This window comes from Staurois parvus, unplaced genomic scaffold (assembly GCF_062004578.1).
Source record: "Staurois parvus isolate SC_StPar_1 unplaced genomic scaffold, SC_StPar_1.0 ptg000075l, whole genome shotgun sequence".
Taxonomy (NCBI): Eukaryota; Metazoa; Chordata; class Amphibia; order Anura; family Ranidae; genus Staurois; species Staurois parvus.
In genome coordinates, this window is record NW_028317871.1 from 2,557,761 (window position 1) to 2,572,483 (window position 14,723).

At 39.5% G+C, this 14,723-nt stretch overlaps 1 protein-coding gene across 2 annotated transcripts in view; it reads right to left on the reverse strand.

Annotated features, from left to right (window-relative positions):
• The window catches only part of CPPED1 (calcineurin like phosphoesterase domain containing 1), a 600,817-nt gene that overhangs the window by 19,301 nt on the left and 566,793 nt on the right, over positions 1 to 14,723 (reverse strand). The window contains exon 4 of one of the 2 annotated variants that reach the window (XM_089669417.1): positions 12,925 to 12,947. The exons of the other annotated variant lie outside the window; for it this stretch is intronic. Within the exon in view, the coding sequence (XP_089525543.1) occupies positions 12,925 to 12,947 (23 nt within the window). The remainder of the gene's footprint in view (positions 1 to 12,924; positions 12,948 to 14,723) is intronic. 2 annotated transcript variants of the gene reach the window in all.

Consider the following 14,723-nt stretch of genomic DNA (forward strand, 5'->3'; position numbering starts at 1 on the left):
GCGCACACCTGTGTGCACAAGCCTTGACCCTGTGCCGTTATGTAAACAGCGGTTGCACCATACATGTGAGGTATTGCCATGAACGTCAGATCAAGGGCAGTAATTCTAACACTAGACCTCCTCTGTAAATCTAAAATGGTGGCTGTAAAAGCGCTGCCTATGGATATTAAAAATGTTTGCAGTTTGTCGCCATTGCACGGGGCATGCGCAGTTTTAAAGCATGTCATGTTTGGTATCTATTTACTCAGCATACCATTATCTTTTATATTTTACCAAACAATTGGCCAATATATTGTGTTTTTGTGCATTAAAAGTAAAAAAAGTGTATTTTGTTTTAAAAAAAATTGTTTTTGAAAAATCGCTGCGCGAGTACTATGTGCCATAAAAAATTGTAGTACCCACCATTTTATTCATTGGGTGTCTGCTTTAAAAAAATATATAATGTTTGGGGTTTAAATTAATTTTCTAGCAAAAAATACTGATTTTTTTCATGTGAACAAAAAGGTTTGGTCTTCAGGTGGTTAGAAGAGTGAATGATGTGTGGCATAAACTTCTAATGCTGGGCATAAAACGCCCCCACCCCCCAAAATGACCCCTTTTTGGAAAGTAGTCACCCCAAACTATTTGCCGAGAGGAATGTTGAATCAATAGACAAATTTATTTTTTTACCACAAGTTTTTGGAAAATGACAAAAATATATATTTTTTTTTTTACACAAAATTGTCACTTAAATGATTTACTGCTCACACATGCCATGGTTATATGTGGAATTACTCCCCAAAATACATTTAGCTACTTCTCCCGAGTATGGGGGTACCACATGTGAGAGACTTTTTGGCACTTTAGGACTTTATTTCTGCATTACACTTCCAGACTACCTATCACAGTTTTGGAGGCCCTGAAATGCCAGGATAGCACCTAACCCCCCCCCAAATTACCCCTTTTTGGAAAGTAGACGCCCCAAGGAACTTGATAAAAAGCACGGTAAGTATTTTGCAGATCTTATTTGTTGCCATAAGTTTTTGGAAAATGAAGAAAAAAAACTAAAACATATTTATTTAAATTTTTTGTATAATTCAAAACCTTGTGGGAAAAAATGAGATCTGCAAAATACTCACCATGCCTCTTTTTAAATTCCTTGGGGTGTCTACTTTCCAGAAAGGGGTCATTTGGGGGGGTTTGGGGCTATCCTGGCATGTCAGGGCCTTCGAAACGGTGATAGGTAGTGAGGAAGTGTAATGAGGAAGTTGCGCACCTTCAGGCTTTCAAAGTGGTCATTGGATTTCAGGCTCCTGTATGTGGCTAGGCTCCCAAAAAGTCTCACACATGTGGTATCCCCATACTCAGTAGAAGTAGCAGAATGTATTTTGGGGTGTAATTCCACATATACCCATGGCTTGTGCGAGAAATAAATAATTTAAATGACAACTTCGTGTAAAAAAAAAAAAAAGTTTTTGTCATTTTCCAGAAACTTGTGGAAAAAAAATAAATCTTCCATGGACTCAATATGCCTTTCAGCAGATAGCTTAGGGTGTCTAATTTCCGAAAAGGGGTCATTTGAGGGTGTTTGTACTATGCTGTTATTTTAGCACCTCAAGAAATGTGATGGGCAGTCAGAAAGTAAAAGCTATGTAAATTCCATTATCTATACTATAGTTTGTAGACGCTATAACTTGCACAAAAAGCAATCAATATACACTTATTGGGAGTTTTTTAATCAAAAACATGTAGCAGAATACATTTTGGCCTAAATTTATGATGAAATTTTAGTTTTTTTAGATATTTTTTATGACCAAAATGAGAAAATATTGTTTTTTTTTTAAAAAAAAAATTTTTCCTTCAAAATTTTTGTGCTTATAGCGCCAAAAATAAAAAGTGCACAGGTGATCAAATACCACCAAAAGAATGCTGTATTTGTGTTAAAAAAAGGACATAAATTTCATGTATGTACCGTATTGCATGACTGCACAATTATCCGTTAAACTAGAGCAGTGCTGTATAGCAAAAAAATGACGTAAATTGCAGCATCTATACCATAGTTTGTAGATGCTATAACTTTCACACAAAGCAATCAATATACACTTATTGGGATTTTTGTTACCAAAAACATGTAGCAGAATACATTTTGGCCTAAATTTATAACTAACATTGAGTTTACTATATATTATTTATAGCTAAAAGTAAAAAATATAGTTTTTTTTCAAAATATTTGGTCTTTTTTTGTTTATAGCGTGAAAAATAAAAAGCGCACAGGTGATCAAATACCATCAAAAGAAAGCTCTATTTGTGTGAAAAAAAGGACGTAAATTTTGTTTAGGTGCAGCATTGCATGACCGCACAGTTATCAGTTGAATTAGTGCAGCACCGAGTAGTAAAAAGAGGCCAGGTCATTAAGGAGGGTAAATCCTCAGGAGCTCAAGTGGTTAAGTGATTCAAAGAAAAGCAAAATCTTCAAACATTTTTCAGTTTATATAGTGAATGTTTGAGTTTGTAAAGAAGAATACAAACACTGCTATTTTTTTAACATTCTAATATTCACATTTCTTCAATTTTTTTAGAGGAACAACACAAATTTGCTATATTTTTCTTCATGTTTTGATTTGGAATAGAATGTGTAGTGTTCCCAATGCATTTGTGTGTATGGAAATAAAAGCTATTAGAAGGATTTTGAGCTTTATTCACTTTTTTCAACACACTGCTATTATTTTGAACACAACTGTGTATATATATATATATATATATATATATATATATATATATATATATATATATATATATATATATAGTAATATTTGGTGATGTTTAGCTCAGTGGTAGACGCGTTTGCAAGTGAGTTCATGACAATCAGGAACTATTTTTCAGGGCTTGGTAGAACACTTTTAATAAAAGGAAAAAAAAGGAAAGTCCAAAACACAATGTTTCCCACGCAGGGGTTCTTCTCCAGCAAAATATACACAATCCAAATAAGAATGCTAGCCTCCCTGACTACTCATTAGCAGCACTACTGCTATAGATATTGGTCCCTCTGACCACTAGCTCTTCCAGGCACACAGCTTAGAGCTTCTCAGACACACACAGCTCCCCTGGCATAGTCCTCAGGCCATTAACCGTCTCTTGCAGACAATCATACTCCTGCTGCCACATGCAGCCTCTCTGACTCCTGCAGGAGACCTTCTGTCTCTCTTGGGTGGAGCCCCAAGGTATTCCTAAACCTCCATTATAAGGGCTGTGTGCACCTGGGTACACATCCTGCTGTTCCTCCAAATAAACCCGGACACTGGGTTGGAGATTCCATTCCACCCAAGGCACTATGGAATCTCCAAACAAGGGAGCCCCATCCAAAACAACGAAAACCTGGCCAAGGCTGCAAAAGCAGTTTTCTCCATTCAGAACATCTGCTCCCTAGTCCTGCACTGAGCAAAGGTGCAAACCCTTTGTTCTTTTGCTGACCACTTACACAAGAAGTTACAGTCATGGTGAAAAATATTGGCACCCCTGTATTTCTGTTAGATAATGCATCACTTCACCCAGACACCCAGAAAATTGTTGCAATTACAAATGTTTAGGCATTCTCATGTTTATTTCTTTTGTTTATATTGGTATGGCACAAAAAAGTGGAGAAACAAAAAGCCAAATCTGACACATTCCACGCAAAACCCTATAAATGAACTGAACAAAATTATTGGCACCTTCTCAAAATTGTAAGAAATAATTGCATTCCAAGTTTGTGATGCTCCTGTAATTTGTAATTAAACTCACCTGTATCAATTAGCAGGTGCTGACAATATAGAAATCACACTGGCAACCAGTTCAAATGGTGAAAACTTGACTCAGCCTTTCTGTTTTGTGTCTCTGTGTGCCACATGGAGCATGAGAAGAGGATTTGAGAACAAAAATTGTGGAAAAGCATGAACAATCTCAAGGTTACAAGTCCATCTCCAGAGATCTTCCTGTGTCTACTGTGTGCAACATTGTCAAGACGTTTACAGCCTATGGCACTATAGCTAATCTCCCTGGATGTGGCCTAAAGAGAAAAATCGATCAAAGATTGCAACAAAGGATTGTTCGAATGGTGGTTAAAGAACCTCGATCGATTTCCAGACAAATTCAAGCTAACCCTCGAGCACAGGGTACAACTCTGTCAGCTTGCACTATATGTTGCCATCTGAAATGAAAAGGAATGCTAAGGAAGTACTCAGGAGGACCTCACTGATGACACAGAAACATAAAAAAGCCAGATTGGAGTTTGCCAAAACTTACCTGAGGAAGCCAAAATCCTTTTGGGAGAATGGGCTGTGGACAGATGAAACAAAATTACAGCTTTTTGGTAAAGCCCATCATTCTACTGTTTTCAGAAAAAGAAATGAGGCCTTTAAAGAAAAGAATACAGTCCCTATAGTCAAATATGGTGGAGGTTTACTGATGTTTTGGGGTTGTTTTGCTGCTTTAAGCACTGGATGTCTTGACTGTGTGCATGGCATTATGAAATCTAAAGCCTAGCAAAGAAATAGGGGGTGCAATGTAGTCAGTGTCAGAAAGGTGGGTCTTCATCATAGGTAACAGGTCTTACAGCAGGACAATGACCCAAAGCACATGTCAAAAAACACCCAGAAATGGTTTCAAAGTGCGGAATCTGATCTGAGAGACTTGGAAAAAAATTCCAGTAGAGAGGTGTAATGCAGGCCATAGACGGGGAGAAAAATGGCCGATTTTTCTTTTAAAAAACGAAAAATCGGTCGTTCAAGCGGCCGGCGTTACCAGCAATGGTAAAAAAAAAAAATCGGCCGATTTTCATCCAGTCTACGGCCGGCAAAAAGTGTCCCTGCAGAGAGCTCTGCTATTTCTTTGACAGTTCTTTGACATTTACAGCGGTTGCAACAATGTATCTATTTGTATCCATTTAGGATACAGATGTTTTTATTAAACAAATAGATACAATGTTGCAACCACTGTAAATGTCAAGGAACTGTCAAAGAAATAGCGGAGCTCTCTGCAGGGACACTTTTTGCCGTACTGGAATTCCTCTTATTTTTCATCCTTCTTCTTCATCATCATCATCCTCTTCTTCTTCATCCTCTTCTTCTTCATCATCATCCTCTTCTTCATCTTCATCCTCTTCTTCTTCATCATCATCCTCATCTTCTTCTTCTTCATCATCATCCTCATCTTCTGCTTCCTCTTCATCATCATCATCCTCTTCTTCATCATCCTCTTCTTCACCATCATCTTCTTCTTCTTCTTAATCATCATCCTCTTCTTCTTCTTCTTCATCCTCTTCTTCTTCTTCATCCTCTTCTTCTTCTTCATCCTCTTCTTCTTCTTCATCCTCTTCTTCTTCTTCCTCTTCCTCTTCTTCCTCTTCCTCTTCCTCTTCTTCCTCTTCCTCTTCTCCTTCTTTTTCTCTTCCTCTTGCAGGTCACTGCTCATGCGCAGATTTTTTATCGGTAAAAAATCGGCCGATTTGCCCATCATTGTCACGAAAATCGGCCGATTGGCAAAATCGGCCGATTTTTTTCCAACTTTACCGATAAAAAAAATCTGCCAAAATACCGAAAAACGGACAAACAAATAGCCCACTAACGATCCGAAAATCGGCCGATTTTATTTTCGGCCGAAAAATCGGCTGATTTTCGACCCATCTATGGCCTGCATAAATCTTTCAGCTATTTTTCCCAAAGGGTGTGCTACCAAATATTAAATTGAAGGTGCCAATAATTTTGTCCAGTCCATTTGTGGGGTTTTGCATGGAATGTGTCAGGTTTAACTTTTTGTTTTTCCACGTTTTTGTGTCATACCAATACAAACAAAAGAAATGAACATGAGAATTTCTGGGCAGAGTAGTGCATTATCTGACAGAAATGCAGGGGTGCCAATATTGTTGGCCATGATTGTGCATGTGTGTGTGTATATATATATATATATATATAAATATCTTTGCATAAAAGTGTCAAAGCTCCCAGTGTTCTTCACCTCTTTAAATAAATGGCTCACCTCTTTCAACACAACTTAAAATACAGGCTCCCATTCACCCAGTCCTTCAGCGGCTACAATGGGTCTCTGAAGCCTCGGTTTTCAAAGCAGACACCACCGATGGGGAAACCGGGCACCAGGGAAGGCAAGAAGGGTAACAGCTCCACTCCCATCAACAACATCTTTACAATCTCTGCCTCCTGCCACCAGCACTCATCCAAAATGGTGCTGACTCCTCCATCTCCTGCAAGATTAGCCTCAGCTCTCAGCTCTACAGGTGCGCTCCCCACACCACTCTCCTTTCCCTATTCTCAATTAGAGGTCCCTCTCAGTCCTCTGTCTGCTCCAGAGAAGGCTGTAATTGTTCAATCCTATCTTAAATCCCTACCTATTAAGCAGGACTTTGATTTACTGGTCACTAAAATGGAACACAGTTACAAGCAGGAGATTGCTGACCTTAATGGATAAGGTCACCTTTGGAACATATTATATGTGCCACCCGTTTTTAAGGTGGAACATGTAACATGATCCCATAGCCGCAGCAGCGTCCAACGCCCCCCCTCCCTCTGACAGAGTAAGGGGAGTAGCTTCACAGAGTTCTGTGAATGAGTGCCTACAAGTCCCAGCAGTCTTAGCAGCTGCCGGCTTGTAGTTTTCAATGAGCTACCACGGCGCTGTAGAACACTGTGGTAGTTCATTGAAGCTTCCTGTCAGAATATCTGCTTGGCCGTACATCCTATGCGGCTAGCAGATATTCTGAAAGGTCTGTAGGAGATCTGCATGGCATCAGTGATCTACTGATCTCTGGTGCAATGCTTTCCAGGCTCCTTTGGACAAAAATAATAAGTTAACATTTTTTACCTGCAAAAAATGTGCATTTATTTTTATTCAAAAGGTAAACTTATCCTTTAAGAAATATATAGGCACCAGGCTGGAGGACTTGGAGAAATTCTCTGAAAAACATGCCAGAGCCCTGAACTCCCATGAGATCATTCTGAATGATCATGCAGTCCTCAGTCACCAACTGCTCTATCAACAAGATGACATGGAGAACTGCAATAGATACACTAACATCCAGATTTGCGGTTTACCGCAAGCCGTTGAAACAAAAGATTTACCATCTGCAGCTTTTGTCATTTTTACTCAACTCCTTCAAAAACGTAAGGATTCTCCCATTGAGATAGAGTGCATTCAAAGGGCTCTGGGTCCCAGGAGTCCAGACACAGCATTTCCTAGAGACGTTATCTGTAGGATTCATTTCTACAAGGGTAAAGCTGAGATCCTTCAAGTGGCTAGACAACAGGACACAATCTTGTGTAACGATATTCCTGTAATGCTGTTACCTGATCTGTACCATATTACTCTGACCATGTGCAATGCGTTCAAATCTGTCACCGCAGCTCTTCTCACCAAGAACATCAAGTATTCATGGGGCTTTCTTTTTCAGCTGAAAGTGACACATCAGCAAAACTGCTATCTTCCGTACCCTAGGGGATCTGCCAGACTTTTTGGTGCACCTTCTTTTCACCTGTGATCCCTCAATTGGGTTAAACAGTATACATTCTACCTCACCTGTCTATTGGACTTTTTACTGAGGTAGGCTTTTTGGCTCTGCTGAGGCTTATTACAGTTTGAGGTGTTTCTTCTATTTGTTTTCATGCATTAGTGCTCCTACCACCCCTCACACATGGCCTACTTGCTTTCTGTCCTTTGCCATGTCAGATCTGGTTTGAGTGCCTATGTTAGCATTTATACCACCCTCCCCTTCCAAATTCCCATCCCCCATTACCTCCCTATCCCCCCCCCCTTTTCCTCATCACCCCCTCCCCCCAGCACCTTGTTCTTCATACTCTTTTTACCTGGCCTGGGTGAACGGGCTGCCCTATGTGCTTCTACCCTCCTCTCTAGGCCTGCATGTTTAGTTTATACATTGCATTTTTTTGGTTTAGTTTACCATATTGTTTATGATATCCTGTAATACTAAATTTTTTTGGGTCTCTGTAACACTCTAGGTCCCTTATCTAGAAAAGAGTGCCAGCTACTCCTCCTTTCTGAGCTGTTTACTTCTCTCTCTCCTTCTCTTCTTCTTTTTCCTTTATCTCTCTTCTAGGTAGGTCTGGAGCCCCCGCCACAGCATCCTTTTTATTTCTACTTTTTTTTCCCATGGCCAACGGTCACTGGTCTTTCTCTTCTCTAAACTGTAGAAGGCTTAATTGTACTGAGAAGAGATGACAAATTTTGTATCACTTCCATAAGTGTAAGACTAAGATTTTGTTTTTGCAGTAAATGTACTTTCGCACTGGTTCTGTCTCACAAATTAATTATAAACATTATCCTATTTGGTACCACCAATAGCACTAATCCTGCATAGAAATCTAAGGCTATGTCAGTGGCTTTGCACAAGTCCTTCACCCCTGAGATTGTTGACTTTCTTATAGATGATCCAGGACATTTCATCTTCCTTAAAATTAAACTCGATGTTGTTTATACTCTTGCTAATGTTTATCTCCCTAACCAGGATTAAGTGTGATTCTTCACTACTGTCACCATGAAACTCAAGATCTTTGGCATTCACAATCTTGTGCTTGGTGGAGATTTGAACTTGGTTTTGGTCCCTGCGTTTTCCATGTCTTGTTCCTCGCTGCAAAAGTATAAGACTCCCTTTCATAAGCTGCACCTTTTTTATCTGTGGCGTGTCTTGCAGCCCTCCAAGAGGGACTACAGCTATTACTCCCAGTCTCACAACACTTACAGTAGGGTTGACTATTTTCCTATTTCTCAGACCTTGCTCAATTCCTCCCCCTCTGCCCATATAGGCCTGAGGCTATGGTCTGATCACTGCCCCCGTGTCACTTACACCAGGACGACTGACTTCTATTTGAGGTTCTGCGACTTGGCACCTTAACAATAACCTCCTACTTGACTCAGTCTGCATGGCCAACATTACCCAAACAATCCGAACCTTTGTACTCACTCAAGCTCAAGCGGACACTCATTCACTCATTCCTTGATCAAGTGGGAGACTTTAAAGTGTACTATTTGGGGAGTGTTTATAAACATGGGATGTGCCTCAAGAAACAATGTGCACAGGATATTTCTTCACTACTTTCTACCATTTCTCACCTGGAAGCTCTCCATAAAAGGGACTTAGACGCCACTATTCTTCTTGAACTTTCCAACACCCATCACAAACTTCTTTGTCTTATCAAACAACACTCCCTAGCAGCTAAAGATAGTGCCCATAAAACCTACTATGCCCTTGCTAATAAATGCAATAAACTCTTGTCCAGGGTCTTACACCCCAGACCTTTCAAATTCAAATTTTAAGCTACATACCACATCTGCCATATCTGAAGCATTCAGCCAATAACTCTTCCCTATATAATCTCTCCCCCCGAAAAAATTTACCCTCCACTACTGAATCTGATCTTTTGTCTTCCTATATTCAGGGAATGGCGCTGTCGACTGCTGACTCAGAGCAGGCGACAGACTTAGATGCTCCCCTGTCTATTCCAGAGTTCCTCTCTAATATCAAATCTCTGAAAATCGGTAAATGTCCAGGACCCAAATATTATTATTATACAGGATTTATATAGCGCCAACAGTTTGCACAGTGCTTTACAATATAAAGGAGACAGTACAATTACAATACATTTCAGTACAGAAGGAATAGGAGGGCCTGCTCGTGGAGCTTACAATCTAAAGGAAGGGGGAGGTGACCCAATGGATTCTTGCCCCGATTCTATAAAAAATTTGCTGACCTTCTTGCCCCTATCATGTCCCAGACTTTTAAATCCATAGATGATGTGTATTCTCCATCCTCACAACTTCTTTCAGCCAACATAGCTCTCATTCTTAAACCTGGGAAGGACCCCTCTAGCTGTGGTAGTTACAGGCCTATTTCATTATTGAATGTAGACCTGAAAATCTACTCAAAGATTTTGGCATCTAGGCTGTCGCTTTCCTAGCCAACATTATCCATAATTAGCAGGTTGGATTTGTTCCTGGTCACGAGGCCAGGGACAACATGACTAAGACCCTAAATCTCAAAGATCATATCCGGAAATGTAGCCTTCAGTCCTGCATCCTATTGTTTGATGTCGAAAAGACCTTTGATAGGGTTAGTTGGCCTTTTTTTATGGCTCTCTCTAGAACAAATTGATCTGGGACCTATTTATATGAACAAAGTTATGGCTCTCTATTCTTCTCTTTTTGTTCTTGTCATTGAACATTTGGCCCAAGCCATAAGACAAAATACTTTTATTTTCAGCATCCCTAGGTCCCTGTCCCAATGCATAAAAGTCAGTCATCTACGTCTCCCTTTATGCTGATGACTTCCTTTTATACATTCAACAACCTCACACCAGTTTGCCCTCTCTTTACCACGAGTTCAAACATTTTTTTAAAATAAACATTTCCAAAACAGAGGCCCTTAACCACTTGCCCTCCTGAGGATTTACCCCACTTCATGACCAGGCAATTTTTTGTGTTACGGCGCTGCCATACTCTAACTGACAATTGCGCAGTCCTGCAACACTGTACTCAAATGAAATTTAAGTCCTTTTTTCCCATAAATTGAGCTTTCTTTCGGTGGTATTTGATCACCTGTGAGTTTTTTATTTTTTGCGCTATAAGCAAAAAAAGACTGACAATTTTGAGAAAAAAAAACAATATTTTGGACTTTTTGCTATTAAACATGTCCAGTAAAAAAATTAAAAAATCTAATTTCGGCATAAATTTAGGCCAAAATGTATTCTGCCACGTGTCTTTGCTAAAAAAAAAATCCCAATACGCGTAAATTAATGTGAAATTTATAGTATTTACAAATGGTGGTATAGATGTTTTTTTTTCCCTACTAGTAATGGCGGCGATCAGTGACTTTTAGCAGGACTGCAGCAGATACTCGGATAGTGGGGGGGAACTACCGTATTTTTCACTCCATAAGACGCACTTTTTTCCCCCCAAAAAATGGGGGGAAATGTCTGTGCGTCCTATGGAGCGGCCAGCCTGGTTTTCCTGCCGCCACTGTGTTAAAATACAGGTTGGCAGCTCAGCTCTACTATGCAGAAGAACCCGTTCCTCAGTCCAGTGGTGTCCTGCTTCCATCGGCTGTCTTCTCTCCCTGGCGCCGGCATCTTCAGTGTGGGCACCCGGCTGTGGCAGCTTGCGGCTTCACATCCGGGTGCCCGCTGTGCATGTGCAAGAAGTGCTGCACTTTGTGATTGACCCCGTAGTCTTGTGGGACCTGTCACGTATCCCACAAGACTACAGGGAGGGAGGGGGGGAGGACAACTCCACGGAAGTGGGAGCAGGTACCTGTCAAATTTGGGTACCCACCCCCCTCCCCAAAGGTCTGCACTCTCTGGCCATCTCCTCTACTATGTCCACAGTCTCTGGTCATCTCCTGTACTATGTCTGCAGTCTCTGGTCATCTCCTGTACAATGTCTGCAGTCTCTGGTCATCTCCTGTACAATGTCTGCAGTCTCTGGTCATCTCCTGTACAATGTCTGCAGTCTCTGGTCATCTCCTGTACAATGTCTGCAGTCTCTGGTCATCTCCTGTACAATGTCTGCAGTCTCTGGTCATCTCCTGTACAATGTCTGCAGTCTCTGGTCATCTCCTGTACAATGTCTGCAGTCTCTGGTCATCTCCTGTACAATGTCTGCAGTCTCTGGTCATCTCCTGTACAATGTCCGCAGTCTCTGGGCCACAACACAAACAGCGGTGATATATACCTGCCTTATTTTTTTCTTCTTCCTCACTCTTTTCATAGTGACCATTTTACTAAGGAAAGATTAATCCATCTTCCTTTACAATCTGGAAATCTTTCTAGAACTGTGGGTCAGCCTCCTGGATTATGTGACAGGAACTTCCCAGGATGCATCTATGAGGCCAGGGTTACTTCACCTTTGCCTCACTCAAGCAGGAAGTGGAAAACCAATAATTGTTTGTAAAAAAATGTTTACTTAATGAATATAAGGTGATTTCATAGCTGTATGCTGCTGTGTTTTTAATAAAAGGGAGGCAGGTCTACTTCAAGTCTGAGAAGGCTGTGGAGCTGCACAGTTTGCACAATTGGTATGAATGTCTCTGAAATTCACAGTTCCTTGAGGGTACTAGATGACAACTTTCAAGACATGCTGCAGTATCATGAGCGCTACTGCAAATAAAACATATAACCGGATCCAGATGCTTCTAACTGTGACAACGTCTAAATGTTGTGCCAGCAATTGTGAAATTGTTACTTCAAAGCTAGCTGGATATACTGTATGTATAATACAAAGGGTAGGTCAGGCTCAGACATAACTAAATGAGTGATGAAAAACATATTTATATTTTAAAATGAATATGTATCAGAAAAGATAAAACATTTTGTTTAACTTAAATGTTAAAGTACCTCAAACATGAGAAATGTATTTCATTACTGAACACCAGATGTAGTTTCTGCAGTATGCCTTTCATCTAGGCAAATGATAAATGCCATTACATTAGTAAAGCAGTATGCTTAGGAGAAATTGATTTTATTGGGAGGTAACTCCAATAGATTTTAAATGTATTTTTACAGCTTGCAAAAATAGATATTTCATCTTTGCATCATTAGGCTGAATAAGGAGAGAAGGGCAAATTCTCTCATCACAACTGGTACTAATCATATCATACACTATTCAAATCATGTGGTTCTAAATTATGAGAAGAGCTTTAAATTGCATCTATAAATTTGACAGTGTAGAAACAATATAAAAGACATAAAGAGGGCTGAAAACAAATCTCAAACAATAAAGTGTACTTTATTTAGCCACTTCATAGCTTTTACCTGCCTTTCTCCCCATGGAACCAATATTTTTTTGCATCTGAATGCTATCACATTACAAATTCCTTAAAAAAAATTAGTCTTTTATTTAGCAGGAGATTTGGATTCATATATATTTTAAGTATGTTTTGCATATCCTTACCTCTGCAGTTTTTACTTTTTGCACTATAAACAAAAAAAAAAGAGAAAAGTTTGAAAAATAAACAATATTTTTCACTTTTGGTTATAAAATATATCCAATAAACTCAAAGTTAGTTATACATTTAGTCTAAAATGTATTTTGCTAAATGTCTTTGGTAAAAAAAAAAATCCCAATACATGTAGATTAATTGGTCTGTGTGAAAGTTATAGTGTCTACAAACTAAGGTATATATGTTGGAATTTACATAGCTTTTACTTTCTGACTGCCTATCACATTTCTTGAAGTGCTAAAATACCAGGGCAGTACATCCGCCCCCCATGACCCTTTTTTGGAAAGTAGACACCCCAAGGATTTTGCAGAGATGCATGTTGAGTCCATGTAACATTTTATTTTTTGCCACAAATTTTTGAAAATGACAATTTTTTTTATCTATGCATGTGTGGAATAACACCCCAAAACACATTCTTCTACTTCTCCAAAGTATGGGGATACCACATGTGGATAGACTTTTTGGCAGCCTAGGTACATACAGGCCCCCAAAATCCAATGACCACCTCCAGGCTTTCAAAGAGCATATTTCCTCATATCTTTTCCCTACCCATCACAGTTTCGGAGGCTCTAAAATGCCAGGATAGTACAAATTCCCCCCAAATTACCCCTTTTTGGAAAGTAGACACCACAAGGAATTTGATAAGATGCATGGTGAGTATTTTACAGATATCATTTTTGTCACAGCATTTTGAAAAACAAAAAAAAAAAAGAAAAAATACATTTTTGTTTTCTTTCTTCGTTTTCCAAAAACATGTGGCAACAAATGAGATCTGCAAAATACTCACCATACCTCTTAGCAAATACCTTGGGGTGTCTACTTTCCAAAAAGGGGTAATTTGGAGGGGTTGCTTCTACTATCCTGGCATTTCAGGGCCAATATTAGAAGCTTATGCCACACATAGCCCACTCTTGAAGACCAAGCCTTTTCTGACACTTTTTTTTCACATGAAAAAACATTTTTTTTGCTAGAAAATTACTTTTAACTCCCAAACATTATATTTTTTTTTAAAGCAGAGGCCCTAAAGAATAAAACGGTGGGTGTTGAAATTTTTTACATCACACAGTATTTGCGCAGCGATTTTTCAAACGCAAATCTTTTGGGAAAAATACACTTTTTAGAATTTTAGTGCACAAAAACACAATATATTGCCCCATTGTTTGATAAAATATAAAAGATGATGTTACAGATATAGATACCAAACATGACATGCTTTAAAATTGCAATTTTTACACTGTCCCTTTTTTTTAATCACTTTTATTGCTATCACGGGGAATGTAAATTTCCCCTCTGACTGCAATAGGCATTGACAGGTTTTCTTTTTTTTAGATATCTGGGGCCTATTAGACTCTAGATATCTCCTCTGCCCCATCATCTGATCTCACCAAGATCGGTGGGATCAAATGCTTTCCCTATTTACAAATGGCACTGTTTATATCCTGCAAAACTGAAGTGATGAAATGCTCGAAGCTTCCGATTTCTTAGACTGGAGATGACTGGAGCCATTCTGGTCTCTGATAAGCTCTATGGCCACTATGGAACTGCCAGCTGCATTCTCGGATTCTCGGAGAGCCCAAAACTGTGGAAGGCAACGGGGGGTGTGTGTGTCTCTTCCCACTGCTCGTAAAAACAATTCAGCAGCTAATTGGCCACTAGAATTGCTTTTACATGAAAGCCGGCCGCCAGCTGAAAAAAATAATACCAGGATGATGGCTGTAGCTACAGGCATCATCCTGGTATAACCACTCAA